The sequence below is a fragment of the Leptidea sinapis genome, chromosome 11, assembly GCF_905404315.1.
Source record: "Leptidea sinapis chromosome 11, ilLepSina1.1, whole genome shotgun sequence".
NCBI lineage: Eukaryota > Metazoa > Arthropoda > Insecta > Lepidoptera > Pieridae > Leptidea > Leptidea sinapis.
In genome coordinates this window covers 820,377-844,452 of record NC_066275.1, presented here as the reverse complement: position 1 = coordinate 844,452, position 24,076 = coordinate 820,377, and the positions used below count along the sequence as shown (strand labels likewise).

Here is a 24,076-nt window from a genome sequence, read left to right as displayed (position 1 = left end):
GGATCTAACTAGTCATTTTTGAGCTTTGGAATAAGCAAAGATTGCTTTATGTAGGTATTTAGTATTTACTGAAAGGAAAAAATTTATGAGTAGGTGTTCAATGGAAGTTTGGTAATAAAATAACAGAACCAAATTAAACTTAATTAACTTTAACACTAGTGCTTATTTAGGTTCATAACGAGGTAGGCACTGCCTAATTGCCTACATAATATGCACGCCCCTGGCTTACACATTACTGCTTCACGGCAGAAATAGGCGCTGTTGTGGTACCCATAATCTAGCCGGCATCCGGTGCAAAGTAGCCTCCTACTGGTAGATATGTAAGAAGAGATTTCAAATGTGATGAATGAGTGCTTCTTGAAATTGTTCCCTTTGAATACTTTTTCTATAGAATATCAAAATATTGGTAGTCTTCGTACTTCTACAACATAGTAATAAAAAGAACATAGTATTATATCTTCAACGATGATACGGAACCTTTTGTGTGCGATTCCAGCTTGCACTTGACTCTTCTCTCTACTCTAGTACTTCAGACGTTTGTATTTAAGATAGCTTTATTTTTTTATGTTGCGTCCACATTGTCGCGAAAAGAAAGCAGTAAATCATATTATTTATGCACATTTTTTTTTAAATATGCCAATTAAGTATGCTTCTTACGTGCGGGCATAACACGTGAGTTTCATGAGCATCGAAAGATCGCAGACCCCGCAGATGAGTTCCCTAGATAGAAAACCAAAAAAACTTTACAACTAATCACCATCTGAATCATGCTATAGAAAAAAATTAAACAAATATTTATAATGAAAACTAATTTAATTAAATAAATAACATTAACAATTTGGTGGCAAGATAGCTTCAAGAGTCAGATACAAATATATCTAAAACTCTTATAAAAGGAACTTAACAAACCCTTTGAGCATCAACACTGGTTACATCTTATCATCGACACATACATAATGCTAACTTTTAGTCTTAACAAACATTTACTAGGGTGCCGCAGTCGGACGGCGTACCGCTTCGCTGGGGCGTATATTTGAGCGAAGCGAGGTAAGCTATTGATGCTTATACATCATGAACAATCGAATATGATCAAAGGATAGAAGTGTTACAATAAAGACTTATTGTGATTTGATCAATCGGCTCAATTTTTAAATAAATATAAATAGCGCGCGCTAATTTAGAATTTGTAAATTGTTAATCATGTTTGTTTTTAATTATAATAATTGTATCTAGTCGAAATTTAAAATTTTGTTCCACAATATCCTAGAAAATTTCGAAAGCTTTCTTTGAGTTCAAAATTTTTTAAAATAGGTTCAGAAATGGCCGAGAAACAATTTAACACAGAAATCAATTGGAGTCACCCAGTGGGAGCTCCGCTCAGCTTCGCTCAATAATTGAAATTCCATTAAGGATTTACATCGCTCTTAAATTCAAGGAAACAAATGACACATAATAGTAAAGAAAAGTATAAATTGAACAGATGCATTATTCCATTTATAGAAAGCGTCGTATTTCGAAAGCAGTTGACTGTCAAACAGGTCCAAGTAACTTTTTCATACAAAGTATGATGGTTTTCGAGGACTTAATTATCTCAGACATAAGCCCGGCAAACTCTAGTATTATTTTGCCAATCCCATTTTAGTTCGGTTGGGCTGAAGAGGGTTAACTATTATAATAGATTTTACAAACAATGCTCAAACTTTACATGAAATTTTTGTAACGTTATTTTGTTTACAACAATTTACAAAATATGTTAATGTACAAAACATATATTTACATAGCTGTTCTTGATTTTAAATGTTACAATTTGTACAAATGATTTCACTAGATGAGTAAAATATTTTAACTGGAGCAGTAATCAAATGATCAACGTCATAAAAGTCATTGTGATTTTGACCTTATGTTTAGAAATATTTTTGATAACTTAATTTTAAACCTTGAGATAACAGTATAAGGCTAAATGATAGCATTTAACAACTAAAATTATCATCAAATCATTAAATAACTACAAAGATAACTATATGGTAGTGGATTTCTTAAGCTAACAACTAATCTGCAAGATTTACTTCCATAATCCTACGATTTCAACAATTAATTTTTCACTGCAATTACTATATATAGTGGAAGAGCTAATTAATCTGTTGTGATTCTAAATGGGAATGCGAACAATACGATTGTGAAGTTCCATCGCAATCAATGGTGCACCTGCTCCAATGACCAATGAGCCAACCCTTTCGAAAATGTAATCCCCATGAACCAACTGTGGCCAACGCTACTGCACTGCTACGTATAATCTTAAAAATATACAAAAATTTTTGTTTAATAAACTAAAGTGAGTAGTTTTTAAGTTACCATAAGTAAAGTATCAGCATTATTTTATTTATTTATTATTACATCACGCGTGAAATGATTGAGTGTGGCGCCAAGATAATGAACTAAATATTTATAACACTGTACGTCCCTAAGTATTGTTTTCTTATTAATATTGTTCATAATAGAGCTACTGCAATATTTAAGTCAGTAGAGACTTAAATATTAGTGAAAGAGTTCAATACAAATATTCCGACTAAAGTTAATTTTAGGTCAGTATCTATGGCATTATGGAGAATACGCTGGATGAGAGCAGCGCAGGACCGATCGCCGTGGAAATCTTTAGGGGAGGCCTCTTTCCAGCAGTAGACGTCTTCCGGCTGATGATGATGATGATGTATGGCGTTCCGACTGAATTCAGATTACATTGAGACTGTTGGCACGTTGTTGTAGCTGATGGTGACGTTTACTCAATAACCAGGCAATGCTTGATGGCATATTGATGCTAAATGAGATAGTTGTCTACTTCGCATTTAACATTTGGACAACATTCAGGATAGCTTTTGCTGAGGTCTTCATCAGTTATGAAGCAATTATTGTCATTGCCGGCTATGCCTACCACACCGCATCTGAAAGTAAAATTAATTGTTAACATATGAGTTGGAAATTATTTTCGTACGTGTAGATGGGGAAGAATTGTAACTTAAATGAGAATTTAATTTTTTGTATTATTTTTATATAAGTGATGGAAAACATCACCAACACAACCAGCTAACACCAGGGGTCAAGAGATTTATAGCCAGCCTTCAAGTTATGATCTAGCCTTGTAGGTCCCTAAGTCGTAGTCGGTTCGGGAAATCACAGCTGGTGTGTGTGTAAACACAACGTGAGTGATTTCACAAAGTGGTTACACATACCATTGTTATAGAATGCCAGATGTCAACCTAATTCCGGTTGAATTTCCCATTTTTACGTAATTTCCGGCGGTGCTATTCTGGTGCTGGTATAAACCCGAATAGCTCCTGTGAGAACTCCATGATATATGCGGTGGAAGATGCAGAGAGAACCCACGTATCTACGCATCGCCAAAGTATCAAGCCGATTGGAGATGACTTGGTCGTCAACCAAGAGCTGCTCTTGGTTGCGGTCAAATGGAAGAAGCTGCTACTGGAGAGCACCTGCCCATAGGTGACAACAGTACTCCATGTTAGGTCGAATTTGCACTTTATATAGTTCCAGGCGGTGGCTTGAAGAAAATTACTGTCCGGCCTTACTTTTTTTTCTAAGACTTTAATCAGTGTATAGTCCCAAAGGAAGCCTTATGCTTACTAATGACAAATGCAACTTGCCTTATACTGACCCTCCGGTGTTTGTAATTTATGATTACATTTAAACTAAATATTTAAGAAGCGTCAATGGTGCAAAGGTTTAGTCAATTGCCTCCTATCAGAGACGTGCTGGTTTGATTCCCGCTCGAGAAATTAATGTATTTTCAATTTTCAAATTCACTAGTGCATTTATTGTTTTTACGATACAGTAAAACATCATTAACAAACCTAAGCATACCAACGAATACAATCATAGGTAATGTGTAACGTTTGTCAACTTGCACTTGGCTCAGAAGGGTTTGAACCCATAGCACTTTCATGCAAATATACGCACAGCTATGGGATGCTGATGGTCACTCATAGGGCAATGGAGAGGGCTGTGCTCGGAGTTTCCCTGCGAGATCAATTCAGAAATTAGGATCAGTTTGAGAACCAAAGTCACGAACATAGCCCAGATAGTTGCGAGACTGAAGTGCAGTGGGCAGGGCACAAAGCTCGACGGACAGATGGCCGTTGGGGCAGTAAAGTCCTCAAATGGCGACCGCGTACCGGAAGAAGTTGTGTTGGTAGGCCCCCTACAAAATGGACAGGCTATCTGGTTAAGATCGCCGGAGTAGGTTAGATAAGGGCAGCGCAGGACCGATCATCATGGCGATCTTTAAGGGAGCTCATTTTGCAGCAGTGGACATCTTCCGGCACGGTTGACGAACTGTGCGTATCCATGTCAGCCGGAGTATTTTCCTAAAACGTTACTATAAAAATACTTACGAAGCATATGCAATTATGTCACGGTAGCACTCTATTCTGTAGCAGAAGCCAATAGGTGAGACGGTTTTTCCGAATGGTATCACGTCGTCAATTTCTTTCACGTAACATCCTTCTTTGTGAGCTGAAATAAAAATATTTTAAGTTAGTTATGTTATACTACAATCTGAGCCTCACCGGCGTAGACAACGTTTATCTACACTTTTCATGCTTTAAATCCTCTATTAAACATCATCAACAAACAGTTAGCTTATCGCCAATATTAAAACACCCAACGTCCTAAAAATCACTACATCATCCAAACGAGTGTTGTAATGAAATTCAGTACAACATTATATCATCCGTTTTCATAATAACACTCCTTTTGATGATATTATGATTACTAGGACTGGCTTTTTTAATGTTAGCAGTAAGCTAACTGTTTCAGAATCTTTTAAGAAAGATTCATATTATGGGTGTAGATAAAGTCTTGTATGCAACTGTTGATAATTAGGTATTAAAAATCTCATGTGATACTATTATCTTAAACCCAAATTTGTGTTTTAATACCCTTTATTACACAACAGTTGCATAAATAACTAGCAATGTAACGTAATTTTTATAAGTCACTGCATAAAACATTGATTGCATGCGAAGTAAATAAAAAAAACAACAAGAGAAATGTTACGTTAGAGCCATCCAAGAAGTGAGGGATATCGCTTAAAAATAACTGTTTAGATTTGCAATAGCGACATCTCAAGGTATCATAGGTTATCAACTGTAAAGTAGATCCTGTAAATGGAGCTACAACCTGAGAGTTGAAGTAGACAACTAAACTTGTAAGACGAAGGTTAAAAATAAGTTTTGAAATTTCAGCCACATTGACTAAAGCGCGTTTATAAATTAACTCGTATAATATCAAGCAGACCGGAATGAAACAGCAACTTAATATTATTGGGCACTTGTGAAACGCTTTCGAATCGGTTCAGCTGTTGCTAACACCAGCGTGCACAATCACAGACAAAAAGATAGAAACTTGTATTGATCATTTAAGTAAGTATTTTAATAAAAATCTAAAACACACTTAAATGGTGATATCCACAAAGCAATTAAGTCACCATTAATTATAAAATCCAATTAGAATGAAACTATTCGAATTTGAATTTAAATCACTCGATTAACCTATTAATTTTAATATACAACCAATTATGTGCGGCTTAATTAACGTCATATATTGGAATATTTGAAAGACCATAGACTGAATCGAATTATAAATAATTCAAAAGCGTCAGTGGCGCAATAGATATAACCGCTCTATCTCACAACGGTACCCCAGTTCGATCCTCGCCGATCAACATATTTTAAATTTTCGAATGCATGTTTATTGTACGCGTTATACCAAATTATTATTATTGTTGATCAGTGAAAATAATATGTATATATTATAATGGAAATATGATATACAATAAACTCTTAAACGGCCGTTTGATATTCGGTAAAATCAAATCAATCAAATTATTATGAATGTCAAAAGTTCTTTACTTACTTAGTACTTGTTAGTGATGAGTATAGATAAAAGTAGATTACTTATAAGTAAATAATAAATAAAGGTATTTTAGAGCATTTTATTAGCGATTATAAAAATATAATAACTTTAATGTATAAAAAAGTGCTGGCATAGAAGCTTGACTTTGATACTTCAAGTAATCATAATCATATACTTGATTTTGATTTAAACTTGACAACTCCATGAGTTTTGAGAAGAAAATGCTGGTAGACAAACTGGACAACGAGGTTATCTCAAGGGATAGGATATAAATAGGAAAACTTACTATAGCGTACCATAAAAGCGACTACAATGCAACCATAGACTTAATTCTGTGAGTAAATTTTGGGAGAGAAGAACAACGGAGTTATTCCTTCCGTAATCCGTATGGTCACCTGATGTTAAGTGATCACCACCGCCCACACTCTCATCATCCTTGAAACACCACGTAAAGAACTTTATTCCATAGTTTTGAGGACGTGGTAAAAGAGGTTGAAGTTCCTTAAAAACATCACTGTTGAGAAATGCTACATATCGAGATCAAAAAAAGATTTATATTATTCCTTTGCACCGGATGCCGGCTAGATTATGGGTACTACAATGGCGCCTATATCTGCCGAGAAGCAGTAATGTGTGAGCATTACTGTGTTTTGGTGAGAAGAGCGGCATAACTAGTGAAATTTCTGGGCAAATGAGACTTAACATCTTATGTCTCAAGATGACGAGCGCAGTTGTAGTGCCACTCAGAAAATTTCGGGTTTATCAAGAATCCTGAGCGGCACTGCATTGTATTGGGCAGGGCGCATCAATTACCATCAGCTGAACGTCCTGCTCGTCTCGTCCCTTATTTTCATAAAAAATAAATATATATATATTTAAAAAAATCTTCGGAATAAATATATGTGTTTGAAATACAACGAAGCATAGACTTAGAATATACTAGAGCTTAGACGATCAGACAGCTCGATAATGCGTGAACAATTTTGATTTGCCAATGTGTGCATTAGCTAATGGTTACTATTCAAATATGTACTATGGAACTAATGCCAAGAGTGGCTAAATGATTACGACAATTAATATCGGTTACAGTTACAGCTAGTATTTTGTAACGGCCGTTTTCAATAACCTATCTATCCTTAGTATAACTTAATAGAGGTAGACAAATCTATCCTTTTACGCTTACTTACATTTAAATAACCTATCGTCATAAAGCATTGGACTACAACTATATTGGACATAACTATGGATAGATAAGATCTTGTTCTTTAACAGTGACAGCAATGTATCCGTAACTAGAGATACGTTATTGAAAACGGCCGTAAGTCTATGCAATGAAGCTAGGGGCCTACTCCTAAAATCGATATTCGATATATCGTGGCATTAGTCGTGTCGAATCCTACTCTTAGTTACATCGTATTCAATGTCGAAACGATGATTGAATGAACGAAACATTTTTCGATATTATCGGTCCTAACCTCACCTCGGTCCCCCCGGTCAACCCTCTTAGTTGAAAATGTCATAGACGAATATTCGAATTCGACAAACAATCAAACGACACTTTTACGATAATCTCAGCGACACCTTCTAGGCTGTCGTTGCTATTATCGTTTCAAGTTGTATATATATATTTGCCATACAATATACATACCTAAAAAAAAAAATAATTATAAGTGATATACTATTCAACAGGATTTATTTACTACCAAGTAATTTAAGTCATTTTGTTGATCGTTTATGCATAGATAGTAATGCAAATGGCCGCCCGAGAAATAGGAAGTCGACGAGAAGGGTTGAGTTACTTTTTTTACATTTTATTATCCGCAAGTTTTGTATTATTTATTTAATTTTAAATAGTCATATTACATAATTTTCGAATATTTACATTTTGTGTAAATGATGCAAATTGGTGGTGCAGTCTGTCATGGTCCTAAGCGCCTAAGCTCTGTTTTTACTTTTGACACTTAGGAGCGACATAGCACAGATTTGCCCTGTACTTTCCCCGGGGCGTAAAAAGAATAGGGGAGTCCCAGGCCCATGGGTGTCGCTTTTTAGAAGTGGGAGAGTCACGCTGCCGTCTTATGACGTCGTAGCACAATCGGGCCAGACTTGTCCGGGTGAATTACCACACTCTTACAGAATACCGGCGTGAAGTAACTGCCTAGTGCCGCTATGTTTTGCATAGGTTAGTGTCGCCCCCCCCCCCCCCAAACTAAGTATGAGAGCGGTCCGTCACAAGATATTACCCCAGGAGGGTACCGGCTCTACCAGAGCCGAAGAATCCCTCCCCGAGCACTGTCGCTCGGGCTGCCCTTCGTAGTCTGGGGTGGGCACAGATCCGCGCATGACCGAGGACAAACGAGGCAGTAACACCACGGCACCCCGCTCCACGCTCAACGTGGACTTTAGCAATATCAGGGGGATTCACTCCAATTTAAACGCCGTCCACCACCACCTTGAGACGGCGCAGCCGGCCTTATGTTTCCTTACGGAGACGCAGATATCTCGACCTATCGATACGTCATATTTAACGTACCCCGGGTACAAAATTGAGCACAATTTTTTGCCTCATGCCGGGGTATGTGTGTACTTTAGGGAGGATATCTGCTGTCGCCGTCTCGGCAATTTTGAGGGTAAGGACCTGTCAACTCTCTGGCTCCGCGTAGATTTAGAGGACCGCGTCCGTATCTATGCGTGTGTCTACAGGTCCCATAGTAGTAACGCAGAAACCGATCATCTCATGGGCTGCGTTCAGGCGGCAATTGACGACGTGCTTGCACAGATCCCCTCCGCTGAAATCGTAGTCTTGGGTGATTTCAACGGGCACAATGCCGAATGGCTTGGATCACGTGCCACAGACTATGCAGGGCGATTTGTGCATAATTTTGCATTGGCGTATGGTCTGTCCCAATTGGTTGAGTCGCCAACGCGGCTCCCGGATGTGGATAGCCACATGCCGTCCTTATTAGATCTTCTGCTGACTACACATCCCGATGGTTACCAGGTCTTTGTCGACGCCCCTCTCGGAACGTCCGACCATTGCCTGGTCAGGAGAGTAGTGCCTATCCGACGCCAACGTCGCAGACCACCAGCGACCCGCCGCGTTTAGCACTACAAGTCAGCAGATTGGGATAGGATGAGTTCCTTTTTTGCATCCTACCCTTGGGGCAAGGTTTGTTTCCCTTCGGATGATCCTCGTACCTGCGCCGTTGCAGTAGCCGATGTGATACTGCAGGGCATGGATATTTTTATACCAAGCTCTGTAGTACCGTTCGGTGGCAGATCACAGCCCTGGTTCGATGCGTCAGTTAAAGCAGCATCTGACTGCAAAAAACAGGCGTATCGAACTTGGGTTGCGGCGCTGGGCACAAAGGATCCGAACTGCAAAGTTCTTAAGAGAAAATATAATGTGCCTCCAGATTTTTTAAGCGGCAAATCACCCGTGCGAAGTCTAAGCACTTCGTCAAAATTGGCGAGCAGCATTCCAGTTACCCGACCGGAACACGCAAGTTCTGGTCGTTGTCGAAAGCTGCTCTTGGTAACTTCAACCAGCCGTCTATGCCGCCGTTGCACATGAGGAATGACACCCTGGCCCATACGGCAAAAGAGAAAGCCGAGATCATGTGCGCTCTTTTCGCCTCCAACTCGACTCTTGACGACAGCGGAAAAACACCGCCGACCATCCCGCGGTGTCAGTTCTCTCTGTTTTCGTTGGACGTCAGGAAGTCGAGCGGGCCGGATGGCATTTCTCCAATCGTACTTAGAACGTGTGCCCCTGAGTTGACGCCGGTGCTAACGCGTTTATTCCGGCACTCTTATTCCAAAGGCGTATTCCCTGACTCATGTAAGTCAGCCTTTGTCCATCCGATCCGAAAAAAAGGAGACAGTTCGGATCCGGCGAACTACAGACCTATTGCTATCACCGATCTATATCGATCTATATCGAGGGTCACCAGTTGATCAATGACCGACAGTACGGCTTTCGCCATGGACGGTCGGCAAGTGATCTTCTGGTATACCTAACACATAGATAGGCGGTAGTCGAAAGCAAGGGGGAAGGCCTGGCAGTTAGCCTGGATATAGCGAAGGCCTTTGATCGTGTATGGCACAAGGCGCTCCTCTCAAAACTCCATCATTTGGGCTTCCCGAGAGCTAGTGCAAGTGGACCTCCAGCTCCCTCACTGGGCGTAGCATACAGGTCGTTGTCGACGGATATTGCTCGAACCCGTGAATGCTGGAGTGCCCCGAGGCTGTGTGCTATCTCCTACACTATTTCTTCTGCATATCAATGATATGTTGGACACCTCCAACATACATTGCTATGCAGACGACAGCACTGGTGATGCCGTATACACGGGCCATGCAGGTCTCTCTCGGGAAATTGTCGACTAGTGCCGGAAGAAACTTGTGTCTTCTACCGAGTCCTCTCTCGAGACGGTCGCGGAATGGGGTAAATTGAACCTTGTCCAATTTAACCCCCAGAAGACTCAAGTTTGCGCGTTTACCACTAAAAAAAACCATTTGTCGTATCACCGCTCTTCGAGAACACTTCTCTTAAAGCCGCGCCTAGTATCGGAATACTGGGTCTCGAAATCTCGAGTGATTGCCAATTCCGTGGCCATCATCTGGAGGGCAAAGAAAAATTGGCTTCGAAGAAGCTGGGCGTCATCAATAGAGCACGGCAATACTTCAAGCCGGCCCACATTCTAGCGCTCTACAAAGCGCAGGTCCGGCCACACATGGAGTATTGCTGTCATCTCTGGTCTGGCACACCCCAGTATCTGCTCGATCCATTTGACCGCGTGCAACGTAGAGCAGCTCGAATTGTCGGGAACTCAGTGCTCTGTGAACGGCTGGATCTCTTTGCGTTGCGTAGAGACGTCGCTTCATTGTGTGTCTTCTACCGCATTTATCACGGGGAGTGTTCCGAAGACCTGATTCCTGCCGCCGAATTCCACCTTCGCGCGACACGCCACAAGTTAGGATATCATCCCCACCATCTGGATGTGAGGCGGTCCTCCACAGTGCGGTTTTCAAGGAGCTTTCTCCCTCGTACTACAAAGCTGTGGAATGAGGCCTTAAAGGCCGGCAACGCTCTTGTGATTCTTCTGGTGTTGCAAGAGAATGTGGGCGGCGCTGATCACTCAACACCAGGTGACCCGTACGCTCGTTTGTCCTCCTATTCCTTAAAAAAAATGATTAAACATAGTTTGCGCATAATTCATTTACTCGAACATCGTAAGAAAATCAAAATATCGGTCTATGGTTACGATGTTGTTACGATAAACTGAATACGAACATTTGTTAGAGTAGGGTAGGTGCGATAATATATTCGGGTTAATATCGTATCGTTCCGAATACATCGTTGTCGATTTTGCGAGTAGACTTCCAACTTCGCTTCGTAAATTATCGTAGGCAGCTTAGTACTTTTCTCTAGATTATGCATAAAAAATTATAATGCATTATAGGCTCTCGTTTGCATTTTGTGCTGCATTCAGTATTTCTGGCGAGGTTAAATCTATCAATTGTTCATCTTCTGAACTTTAACTTGAAATTATGACAATTAATTAAGATACAGGAACAAATGCGATACACAAAAAATATGAAAATTATGGGATATGGCTCCAAGAATATTTTTTTTTCACACGCCAAATGTAAGGTGATTTTAAGGTGATTACAGATAGCTATACAATCTACTTCAAAATTATAATTTAAGTCATAAAATGCACATATTTTACAACAAATTATTGTGATTATTAAATAATTTTATAATAAAAAATGTTTTCGTCTTAATTTATTTATTATTTTTATTCCAAAAATGTTAGTGGATTTTCAGCGGCATAAAACTTTTGTTGTTTCAAAAAATCTGTACAACCCGATTAAATTGAATACTCTGTTAATCTCATATACTTTGCAGTTAGGTACTTACTTGACTTTATAGGGATAATTCTATTATGCACTAGTATGTTACATTATATTTTCAAGGAGCTTTCTTCTACGTACTACAAAGCTGTGGAATGAGCTTCCTTGCGGTGTTTCCGGGACGATACGACATACACCTCCCTTAAAGGCCGGCAACGCTCCTGTGATTCCTCTGGTGTTGCAAGAGATTGTGGGCAGCGGTGATCACTTAACAACAGTACGCTCATTTGTCCTCCTATTCCATAAAAAAATATATATAATGCACGTGTGTGTTACAGTTCGGTTTGTGACCCTAAGAACGATGTAATAATATTTTACCAGCAAGTGAGTTGAAAAATTAATTTTATGCTTTATCATTGCTACAATATTTTATAATCACACGAAAGGTCGGGATATCGAAGTTCACACTATTTCAAAAGTTATCATATTATTTGAACAAAGCGTGGCACTCAAGATCGCTTCTGCCCGTTATCTCAGTTCATATCTGTATCACAGCTAATATTTTAATGATATTTTTTCTATGAATTAGTTCCGCTATGACAATATTAATGTTGTTTGAAGTTATACTTCTTTAGGCGCATTATGAAAAAATGATGAGAATGAAATTTTAAGACGCGCGTATATAACACTGTAACACAAAAATAATGGGGTGAAGTTGGTTCCTAAGACTTTCTACCGTTTGCAACATTTGTTATTTTTTTTTTGGTTTCTTCGTCCATTATTAGGACAGGCAAAGGGTTCAAGCCCGTAGAGCCGTATTCGTTATTTAATAATTAATTGTCAAAGCCATCGTTGGAAGATTTTTACAATATTGTTCTTTCTACAAACGTAGAACAGCACGAGGAATAAATAATTTTAAGGATTTTTGATTTGTTTTCTTGAATGCATACATAAGTATCCTACACACACACTTTTTTTTTCTCGCAGTTTATCTATGACAAGATAGGCCGTGATACAATTGATACTGTTAACCTAATTCAAAGTAAAGCTTATCTATTCTGTACTCCCGTAGGAGTGCATTGTGATTGAAACTGCTGCTTATGAACGCGCGCGTTGTAACAGGGACGGAACCATGTTATTCTAGAGTGTGACGTCAGCAGCTGTTTATATTCAGTAGTCAGTTTATACCTCGGATTGGTGATCTTTCAAGTCTATGCGGTTACTATAAAATCACTAAAACGGGGGGCATTCTCTTTTTTTTATGGAATAGGAGGACAAACGAGCGTACGGGTCACCTGGTGTTAAGTGATCACCGCCGCCCACATTCTCTTGCAACACCAGAGGAATCACAAGAGCGTTGCCGGCCTTTAAGGAAGGTGTACGCGCTTTTTTTGAAGGTACCCATGTCGTATCGTCCCGGAAACACCGCAAGGAAGCTCATTCCACAGCGTTGTAGTACGCGGAAGAAAGCTCCTTGAAAACCGCACTGTGGAGGACCGCCACACATCCAGATGATATCTTAACTTGTGGCGAGTCATGCGAAGGTGGAATTCGGGGGCGGGCAAACTTCTTACTCAACGTACGAGTCAACTCATGGTCAGGAACTGTTGACTCGTGAAACGCTGAAATGAGAATTTTTTGCAAGTCAACAGCTACTGAGAAAGGGCGATCGCTCCATTTCTTAGGTGTGATTATTTATATTCAAAAAATTATATATAAATTTTAACTATACCACACAACATACAAAGGCTACTACTATACTATACTATACTACCTACATAAACACTTCTTAACAATTATTATTTTGATTTCATGACACATTTATTTCGTTTCTTTGGATGGTAATATTATAAGAGATTAAATCCTTTATAACGACACTAAAGCTGTGTATTATTAATAAGTTCCAAATTGGACATATAGCCTTTCTTTGTAGAATTTAATATCGGAAATACAGACATTAGAAATTAAGAATCGAAGTAAAAGTCCACCCGATATTGTATTTCAAGAACAAGAGAATTGACTTCCGGAGGGATTAAACATTGCATTGTCGAGAAATGTTGTTAATATTTTACCGGAAACTTTTTATTAGGAAAGTGACACACATATTGTTAACTTGGCAGACTATTCACCTGTATTAATAACTAAGTAATTCCTTTAACATAAATCCGGGCTTAGCTTAAATGACTTACTTATCGAATATTGTTTCTGATTTTCGAATGGTATACGTGGCAAACAGATTTGAACTATTACAAGTATATTTTTTATATTTTTCTCATCATTTCCTTTCAGTTATAATAAAATCTAATATATAAAATTCTCGTGTCATGGTGTTAAACTTTGAACTCCTCCGAAACGGCTTGACCGATTCTCATGAAATTTTAAGTGCATATTGGGTAGGTCTGAGAATCGGACAACATCTATTTTTCATCCCCCTAAATGTTAAGGGTGGTCCACACGAATTTCTTTTTAATTTTTTTGACATTTTTTTTTTAAATTTGTTTGATTATGAGTAAGCATTAAAAAATACATACAACTTCAAATTTTCACCCATCTACGATCAACAGTTACTTTTGTATCGCGATTTTAATATCGGCAATACAACGTTTGGTGGGTCAGCTAGTAATTTATATAATTGTTACATGTAGTGCCGATAGATTTAAAAATCAATTTTAATATCCCAAGTGCTTATTTATAATTTATAATATATTTTTATACTAACAATTACTTTGAATCAAAAATATTGGTTGGTTTTAATACAAAATACAGAGTAGCTTTTATTTATTATTTCGTCATTATTATACGTGGCAAAGGCCGGCAACGCTCCTGTGATTCCTCTGGTGTTGCAAGAGATTGTGGGCGGCGGTGATCACTTAACAACAGGTGACCAGTACGCTTGTTTGTCCTCCTATTCCATAATAAAAAAATTGATGACGTCCAGATTGATACTAAAGTTATAACTTAGTTTTACTGGTTAACTCTACCAAGTTGTATCGACAAACAATGTGTATGTCACAAATTTTTCCTAATAAATATTGAGAATGAAGCTCAATTAATCGCTCGCTTATCGATTGTAAACACTTACATTTGTAGACGGTGGTTTTAAATGAATCCATGCATTACATTGCGGATATGTATATTAAAAATTACAAAATGAAACTTTTTTATGAAATTTTCCCCCATTTAATAATGCATCTTAACACCTTTTGTGACATGTTTGGCTTCACTGCCAAACCTCATAATAAGATTTTACGATAAAAATTACCGTGTTGTTCCGATTGTTTCAATACCTTTCACAAAGTTAGCCGCAAACAGAAACGTACTAAAACAAATTTAAAGGTGTGGTTCAGTAGCGGGATTCCGGCGGTTGGGATTAGAGATTTTTAAATTTTGAACACTCGGAATCAAAGGCGAATAGTTTTAGTATTTATCATCAAATATTTTTGTATATGTACTAATATATAATACTATAATTGGTCATTTATTTTGGGCTCTATGTGTTAAAATAATCTTGAAAAACGGTGTTGTGTGTCAGTGTCGCAAACACTCGTCATAAGATTCAAACGCTCGACTCTGAAGTATCACCACCTCCCAGGAGGCAACTCCTCAAACAATTCTTTGCAACACTCCCTGTGATAAATGCGGTAGAAGACACACTATGAAACGATGTCCCTTCGCTAATATTCAACTTAGTCTCACGTATGCCTGGACGCCTTGATAAATGGATGGAAGATTCTTTCTTTTAGAAAGGAGAAACCTTAAATATAGTAATAATAATTCCTTACTGCTTATAATTACTAATCCATAGATTGTACTTAGACTTAGTATAATTATAATAATAATATTGAGACACTTTTACAAAAATTATCTTGCCCCAAACTAGGCATAGCCTGTACTATGGGTACAAGACAACGATATATTTAATACAATATACATACTTAAACATACATAAATACATATAAAAATCCATGACTCGGAAACAAACATCCATATTTATCATATAAATGATTGCACCTACCGGAATTCGAATCCGGGACCTCTAGCTTAGTAGTCAGGGTCATTCGGCTATCTGGTAGTATGAATCTAGAGAGTTAAGTTGAAATCCGTATTTATAAACATCGCTTTGAGTTCGAGCTAAGTAACCTTAAGTCCACTTAACAAGACTTAGGAAAAACTTAGACTATAGTATAAGCCGAACAAAAAGGAGATCGGAGAGATTTCTTGCGTCATTACAACAGCTGTTGATCGACGTTTTAAAATTCCCGTATAATACACGGATCGATTTAGTTAGATGTTTGTTACTTATCCAAATGTTGTGATTTTTAATGAGTTTATATTCCGCTGTAAATAATTGCAAAACTGAAGTGGCAGTGAACAGGGCACATAGTTCGACAGACAGATGGCTAGTGGGGCAGTAAAGTCTTTGAATGGCGACCACGTACTGGAAGACGCAGTGTTGGTAGGCACACCACAAGATGGACAATCAATGAGTCTCAAAAAATCCAAATTATTCTATTATGCTACGACGTATTGCTTGAGCAATAAAGAAAAATACAAACAAAATAAAATAAAAAATTACATACAAAATAAATGTATACGGAAGAAAATACGGCTAAAAATAAAAAGCTTTATAAAATTTATCACTTTACAAACTTACAAATTGACAGGTTTAATGGAATGCGCCATAGATAACACGCGACTTATTATATAATCCGACCAAATTATACAAATCTAATTGCATTATTCAATAATAAATCTATAATTTATCAACATAAAAACAAAATATGCGAAAATCTTACACGGAGCTGGCGCCAACTAGACATCGTAACTTTTTTACATAATCCATGCTATTAATATGCAAATATTTTAAAGATAATCGAATGAAATTGGTCCAATGTTTAAATCATGTTGGCGCCATTGGGACGCCATTCATTTTACTTTTGGCGCGTAATTGAGTCGAAAAATGGCAATTCGGCGCCGTTTGCCGGTCGCGAATCGTGAACAGATAGTGAATTATGGGACTTCAATCGAATAACAACATTTGGCGGTCAATTAATTTTTGCCGGAATGTTTTATGCGTCCTTGACAAGTTTTACATCTTTTTGGAATTCATTTTTTAAGGAACATAATTTTATTTCATTCTTTAGCGAACATAGTTTTATTATTATTTGTTATTTTTAAAAAATTAAAACGCGTGTAGCTGTAGCTGTGTACATACATTAGATATTGCGTAAAAGTTTCATTTTTATAATAATGGGGGCTGAGTCCCCCTGGAATCGGTCTTGTCTGGTCTTGGAACGTTCGGTTAGCTAAAACAATAATTAAAATGTAACTTTTACGCAAAAAGTATTGTTAAAACACTAATTTTAATTCTTTAAAAAGCGATTTATTTAAATGTGTAACACTCGCATTAATCAAAGATATGTTATTTGTACTTAAGGCAAATTGTATGTATTTCTATGTTACTATGCGTATTATTTCAGCTTGAATGAGTCAAGTGTGACCCCTTAACTGAACATCTGTCCGTGGCTTACATCTGCAAGGTGATTTGTAAATTTGATGTGCAAAAAGTTTTATTAGATATTTTATTTTTCTGTTACAATGTCAGATTATTTTACTCTGTGATTAAAGTTTCTTTGACGCTGATAATGCAAACATAAGTCAATCATAGTAAATTAGGTCACAAATATATTTTAGTGTCTATACATACCAATCACAAATGATCTAACATGAACTATTACCATTGTAGTAAAATAATTAAGTACTTGAAATCAATGAAAGAAAGTAAAACATTTTTGCGAAATGAATAATATAATAATGACTAAATGAATAGTAGAATAAGTCAAAACCTGAAAATTGAACAAGACATATCAAGGTTTATGTATGTTACGTCACTCGAACGGTTGGCTTAGTGGAAGAGCGCTCCAACGGAATGCGAGAGGTCGCGGAGCCGAGTTCGCGTAGCTCATAAATTTTGTTTTAAAATTTTATTTGTGTTATTAATCCGTAAGAAGTGAGAGTTACTTTAAAAAAAAGTGTGTATGTACTTATGTATGCACGCAAGAAGTTATACTTCTTGGGCCTAACGAAGCATAAATTATTAAAATGATTTATTCCTAAGAACCATTTTGTAAAAATCTTGCAAAGATGGCTTTGACAATTAAATATCTAATGAATACGTCTGTATAGGCTAGAACCCTTTGCCTATCCCCGAAAAAAGAAAACGAATGACGCAAGCTACAGAAAAGTTTAGAAACCAACTTCAACCTGTTACTTTTGTGTTACAGTGATGCGCGCGCATCATAAAATTTCACTCTCATCATTTTTTCATAACGCGCCTAAAGAAGTATAACTTCAAAAATAACAAATTAAATATAGTAACGATAATATTGTGTATGTATCTTTTTCGAACCGTAAATGGCACACTCAACGAAATTCGAAATTCGTAATTCAAAAGATGCCAACATTAAAATTAACTCCTTAAAAAGTACTGAACATGACCTCCTATTAATTAGGTCTCATGAATACCTAATTAGCGAGAACTTGAACTTTGTGCATTCAGTGTGATTATCTGAATCGATAAACGGAGGTCGCAAAAGGTCGCCATTGAAGGGTATAAACTAACAACAACATGTGTCTGTAATATATCTTAATTGTGATTATATAAGTGAAGATTAATTGCGTCGTAGTGTAAACGGAAAAGTTTAATCGTGTGTGCAATAGGCCAAATACTAAGGTCATTCGATAAATGGAAGCTAATTAATGATTCTAAACAATTTGTTATGTTTTTAAAGTGATAACCCTTACTTCTAGGATTAATAGACAAATAAAATTTGAAATCAAAATTGTATGAACGATACGGGACTCGGACCCACGACATTTGGCATTCCCTGTCAGTGCTCTGCCAACTGAGCTAACCGTTCGAGTGACGTATCGTCATAATATCTTGTATGCTTTGTTCAACTCTCAGGTTGTGGATTCATCTACAGGATTTACTTTACAGTTGATAACCTGCTCAACCCCAATATTTGCATATTAGGAAATTGACTTGAAATGTCGCTCTTGTAAATCTAAACAATTTGTTATGTCTAATTAATGATTCCTTAAACAATTGTATAACACGAAGTAAAAGTTTATGTGTCAAGTAAGCTGTATTATACAGTAGTATAACAACTTAAAAACTGTAAGCATAGATTACGGATGGGTCTCCACTGCGCTCCATCTACATACCGCACTACCTAAGAACAATAGCTTTTTTATTAAGGCAACTTGACACTTTATAAATTTTGGAACTTACGCTTCGTGCAATTTTACATTGAAATTAATGAAAAACAAAATATTTACTGATTCCCAGTGTCTTTCTACTTTATTGTAGTATTATTTTTACAAAGTTTTACTACGCAACCCGGCATTTTAGTTTAAATTTTAAGCAAAGTTCATTAGAACACGTGGCACGTCAACGTCACACATTGTTCAAGACTGGCTGGAGTACGCCCTTTTGGGCGTAGTAGTAGTTGCCGCAATTTTGTTAGTTCGCGTTGCTACTACGCCTGCGGTATTTAGTTGGAGCACAGCGGAGACCAAACCTTTATCTAAGACTGAAAGCCTATTATTTAGGACTTTATAGATGACTTACGGTATTGAAATTAAGATTGAACTTTATAATTTAGACCTTAACCATATAAAATAAGTCTTATTTTTTTAAGTATCTTCTTTAAGACATTACCAATAAAATACTCAATTTAACTTCTTAATTTTTACTTATTTTATCATTTTCATAATATATTTATATATTCCAGAATCACAAAGAAGTAAGATTACTATGTGAAATTTTAAAAAAATATGTCTTAGTAGATGCTGAGTAGGTACTACCTACTATACTAGTTCTAGTACTACAAGAATTATTTTGTATAATATACTCCCTGTAAATGGAGCAATGACGTTCTTTACATAATATAGAACGTCATTGCTCCCTGTTGTTAACTAAAATGAAATTGTTTCACAGCAGAACTGTCAAACCGTGCGTCAATAAATTCTCTCATAGAAAATATGTTCATACAAAACAAATATTGGAAATAGAAATAATTATGGGTCCCAAATCGAAATAAAAACTATCCTATCTCTCAAGTTGGACAAAAATGCACTCCATGAAGTAATCCCCATTAACATCCGTTCATTAGTTTAGGAGTCCATCGTGGACAAACAACGTGTTTCGTAATTTATATATATTAAGATTAACTTGACCTATCTATCTATACAGGATGTGACAAAACTACTAGTAAATCTGAAAGAAGGTAAAATGGTATTACCCTATTACGAGTCCATTCACAATATTTAAGAACCGTAGTAACGCTGTATATCTAACATTCCCCAAAAAAAAAATAAGTTTTAATTTTCACGGAAATGCAAACACTTTTCAGTAAAGTTAAAGAGTAAGCTACGCAGAACGTACATTTCTATCTAATTTGCTGAATGACAAAAATTTTAAAAGATATAACCTAATGAAACAACCTTAACGACTTTTTTATAATAAACGTCAAATTTACAGAAACGGCTCAAAGTGCTCCGCCTTGCTCAATACACAACCTCACTCGTCGGAATATGGTATGTGGCATTTCGCACCATTGTCGTTGTTATTGATGCGAAAATCCAACACGCTGTTCCATCTCGACAACCGTTGGGCAATCGGAGTAATAAACTCTGTCCTTCACATGACCATTTTTTCCAACTAGTCATTTTTTGAAGCCAGTACTTGAGTATAATGACATCCTTGTATTGAGGTAGCAAACATTTATGAATGAATAATAGAAAAACTATTAAAGTAGACAATTATTAGGTAAAATAGGTACGTAGGCCTTTCTGTTTAAAAATCTGGTTCCCTGACATGACAGCTTACTAAGATTGAAAAAATTTTTGACTTTGATATTTAATTATATTTTTACCCATTGCATAAGGAATTATTGTACGTGATTTTTGACCCGTTGAAAACGTCAGATTTACTTGAAACTTTGCACACTGCTAAAGTGTATTTTATTGTCAAAAAGCGTGATTTTTTTATGATATGTTTAAAATTACTCTACTTTTTCGAATCAAGAAAACATTTATACCAAAGTGACATCAAGCACCCGATGGTTTTTTACTCGGATAATTAATACGTCTCTAGGGACTCTATCTATAGAGCCCCTTGATGTTAGACAACCGATAAAAACAGGCCAGGAATATTAGTTTAGTGTGCGTGACAAGCTACGTCTTACACTCGCAATTTGTATGACACTTTGCGTTAGTGTGCGTGAATAGCTCAAAATAGAGGTTAGTTTTAAATCCAGTTTACTGTTTATTATAATATTTATATAATCACTCCAATCTTAGTTTATGCTTAATGAAAATTATTTTCTATTTATAACCGACTTCAAAAAAGGAGGAGATTCTCAATTCGTCGGTATTTTTTTTAGTTTGGTTTTGTTTAAAAGGGTTTAGTTTTTTTTATCTATTTTTATAAGAAGAAGTAAAAAACAGGAAAGACTTTCATGGTCCCCTAATGGTGAGTTAAGTGAGTGATGCTCTGACTATTACATTTTAATATCGCTTAGGAAACTAAGACTGAGATGTATAAAGCGTACTTAGACTTTGCTCAGAATTTACTCGGGAAAAACTTAGCTGAATGTGATGGGATGGGAAAAACTTTTACATTGAACTGTCTAGCATAATTTCATAATAAAATGACTACAAACCCGAAATCACCGATTATGCTAACCTTACACTCAGCTAGGTTTTACGTAAGTAAAGTCTAAGCAAAGTCTTAGTAAGCTCTATAGATCTCGGCCTTAGATACCTAACATTTGAAGCAGCACGGTGGTTGAGCTTGTCAGCTTAAGAAAATATTGATCCATCAACTGGCATTTTATGCTTTCCATCGGTAAAACAAATATCTATAGTACAAAGTATATAACTCATATTATTCCTATTCAATAAATTAAAAATCAATAAAAAACCTATAAAATAATTTAATAAAAAACCTTTTCGTCGGTCACGGTCGTGATCTTAGAAGTTGCAAACTTCGCGACCGTGACATATCAAAATGGCAACAATAAGTTACAATGAGATTTACACACACACACACACACACACACCTATAGATACAAACCATTTTTATCGACACTTGCTAGTAGGAATGTGTTTAGAGGTTAGCCGTGCGTTAATACACACATTATTACATATTATATGCAATAATGTGTTCATATTATTTTTAAAAAATATATGGAAAAGGAGTACAAACGAACGTTACCGCCTTTAAGGAAGGTTTATGAGCTTTTTTTGAATGTCGTATCGTCCAAGGAAGCTCAATCATCAGCTTTCTCGTACGTGAAAGAAAGCTCCTTGAAAACCGTGCTGTGGAGGACCACCACACATCCAGATGGTGGAGATGATATCCTATGTGTGGCGTGTCATACGAAGGTGGAATTCGGCGACAGGAATCAGGTGAAACAGCTCTTTAAGAGGCATAAAAGGCATTTATTTTCTCAAAATTGATTCCTTAAGAATTCTTTTTGTTGTCATTTCTAATATACTAAATACTACTACCGCTTCGGAACGAAATGGCGCTCTGAGAGAGAAGAAGCGGCGCAAGAAACTCTCCCAACATTCTTTTTTTGCGCTCTTTTTAATTATGCAAACTAACTTTTTTAAATATACAATATTGTAGATTCATTGCTATTGCTATAAAATAATCATAATCTAGTCCCAGGCTGTCCGATCATTTAGATATTCAGGTGTGGAGAAATAGGATTTACGACAGAGCCATTTTTTTATAAAACATTAATTATTTTTTATTAGATAATGCCTGAACAGTGGCTGGGACTTTATTATAAAAGTGTATACAATTACCCTTATAGCTATTATGTACCTTATGAAGCCTACTAGAATTAGTTACAAGCAATCCCTTATTTCTAGTGTAATAATACACTTGGAACACTTCCCGTGATAAATGCGACACATAATGTAGCGACGTCTCTATGCATTTAATAATAATCCATGCTTTTAGATTTAAGATCACACTCAAATGAAAAATGAAATGAACATGAGACCTCATGCCATATAATCTATACACTTAATAAAATCATAAGCCAGTCTCTACAATTTCTTTTTTGTTTAATAAAAAAAATATCCACTTTGTTGTTTGTTGCGAGGCTAAACTTTATAATATTTTGAATTTTTAATAAGTTTATCTGTTTGTGAATGCTAAATTTAATTATTTAAAAACTAATTGGTGTTTGAGTTGACAAGCTCTGTCAGATTTAGTTTGTTCTCCAAATAAATCTATGGTAGAGTCATGGACGCATCCAAGCTAAAATCTAATGTAATATACTTAAAATATTTTTATATCCGCCATACACAATAATAAAAGAACCAAGTAAATTACCGTGCCTGCTATAAGCTTGTATATCGCAATAAATAACAGACTTTGTAAACCTCTCCTTTTAAGTGTACAAAGCTTTACTGTTTTCAGAAAGTGGAATTATCTTAAGGTAAATGATTAAACGTATGCATAAGTTAATGCTCGTTCTTTAAAGCTCGTATACAAATTATTCTTTAAGGGATAGAATACTTTTTAAAATTGCTTTAAGTAATCTGAACATTATTAATAAATTACACAAGCCTTGAGTTAAATAACCAAAAGTTAAAACATTTTTTGTACGTACCAAGATGAGAGGGCTTTAAGGGTAGCTTGCCCTGCCAGGTGGCGCCACTGGCTACCGCCACAAACATTATCAAACACAAAATCCTCGACATCGTTAACAAACTCCAGTCGATCACACCGGTCAAGGCTCAGCACGTTCTGACTTCAGATACATCAACAAGACTGGCCATTCGCATATCTTACACATGTTTTTATTCGTAGTTGGCGGCGCGCACACCAGCGATTTTATGACAATGTCGTGTGACACTAACGCCTTTTTATTATTATTTTTTTGTTTCATATCGTGGTGAATGTTATATTAATGGGTTACCAGTGACGTTCTACACACATATAAGGACATATTATTCATGCATGCAGCAGACTGCATGCATGCACTTTTGCCGTTCCACTATCAGAATAATGGAACGGCAAAAGTGTGCTTTAAGACAGTGTAAGCATGCTTTTCTCCTTAGGCTGCATTTATGCTCGACCGATGGTGTGTCAACTGTCACTGTCCGAATGGGGTTTAATTCAACATCATCAGCAGCGGCAGTCGCCTACTACTGGACAAAGGCCTCCTCCAAAGATGGAGATCTTTGGAGGAGGTCTTTGTCC

General features: G+C 36.7%; 1 protein-coding gene across 1 annotated transcript; it reads right to left on the bottom strand.

Annotated features, from left to right (window-relative positions):
* Positions 1-794: 794 nt before the first annotated feature.
* LOC126966685 (uncharacterized) lies at positions 795-23,656 on the bottom strand. The gene is made up of 3 exons (XM_050810847.1): positions 23,484-23,656; positions 4,407-4,527; positions 795-2,939 (listed from the first exon to the last, which is right to left on the bottom strand). Exons 1-3 carry the CDS (start codon positions 23,572-23,574, stop codon positions 2,816-2,818), a joined length of 336 nt encoding a protein of 111 aa, XP_050666804.1. The 5' UTR covers positions 23,575-23,656; the 3' UTR covers positions 795-2,815.
* Positions 23,657-24,076: the final 420 nt, after the last annotated feature.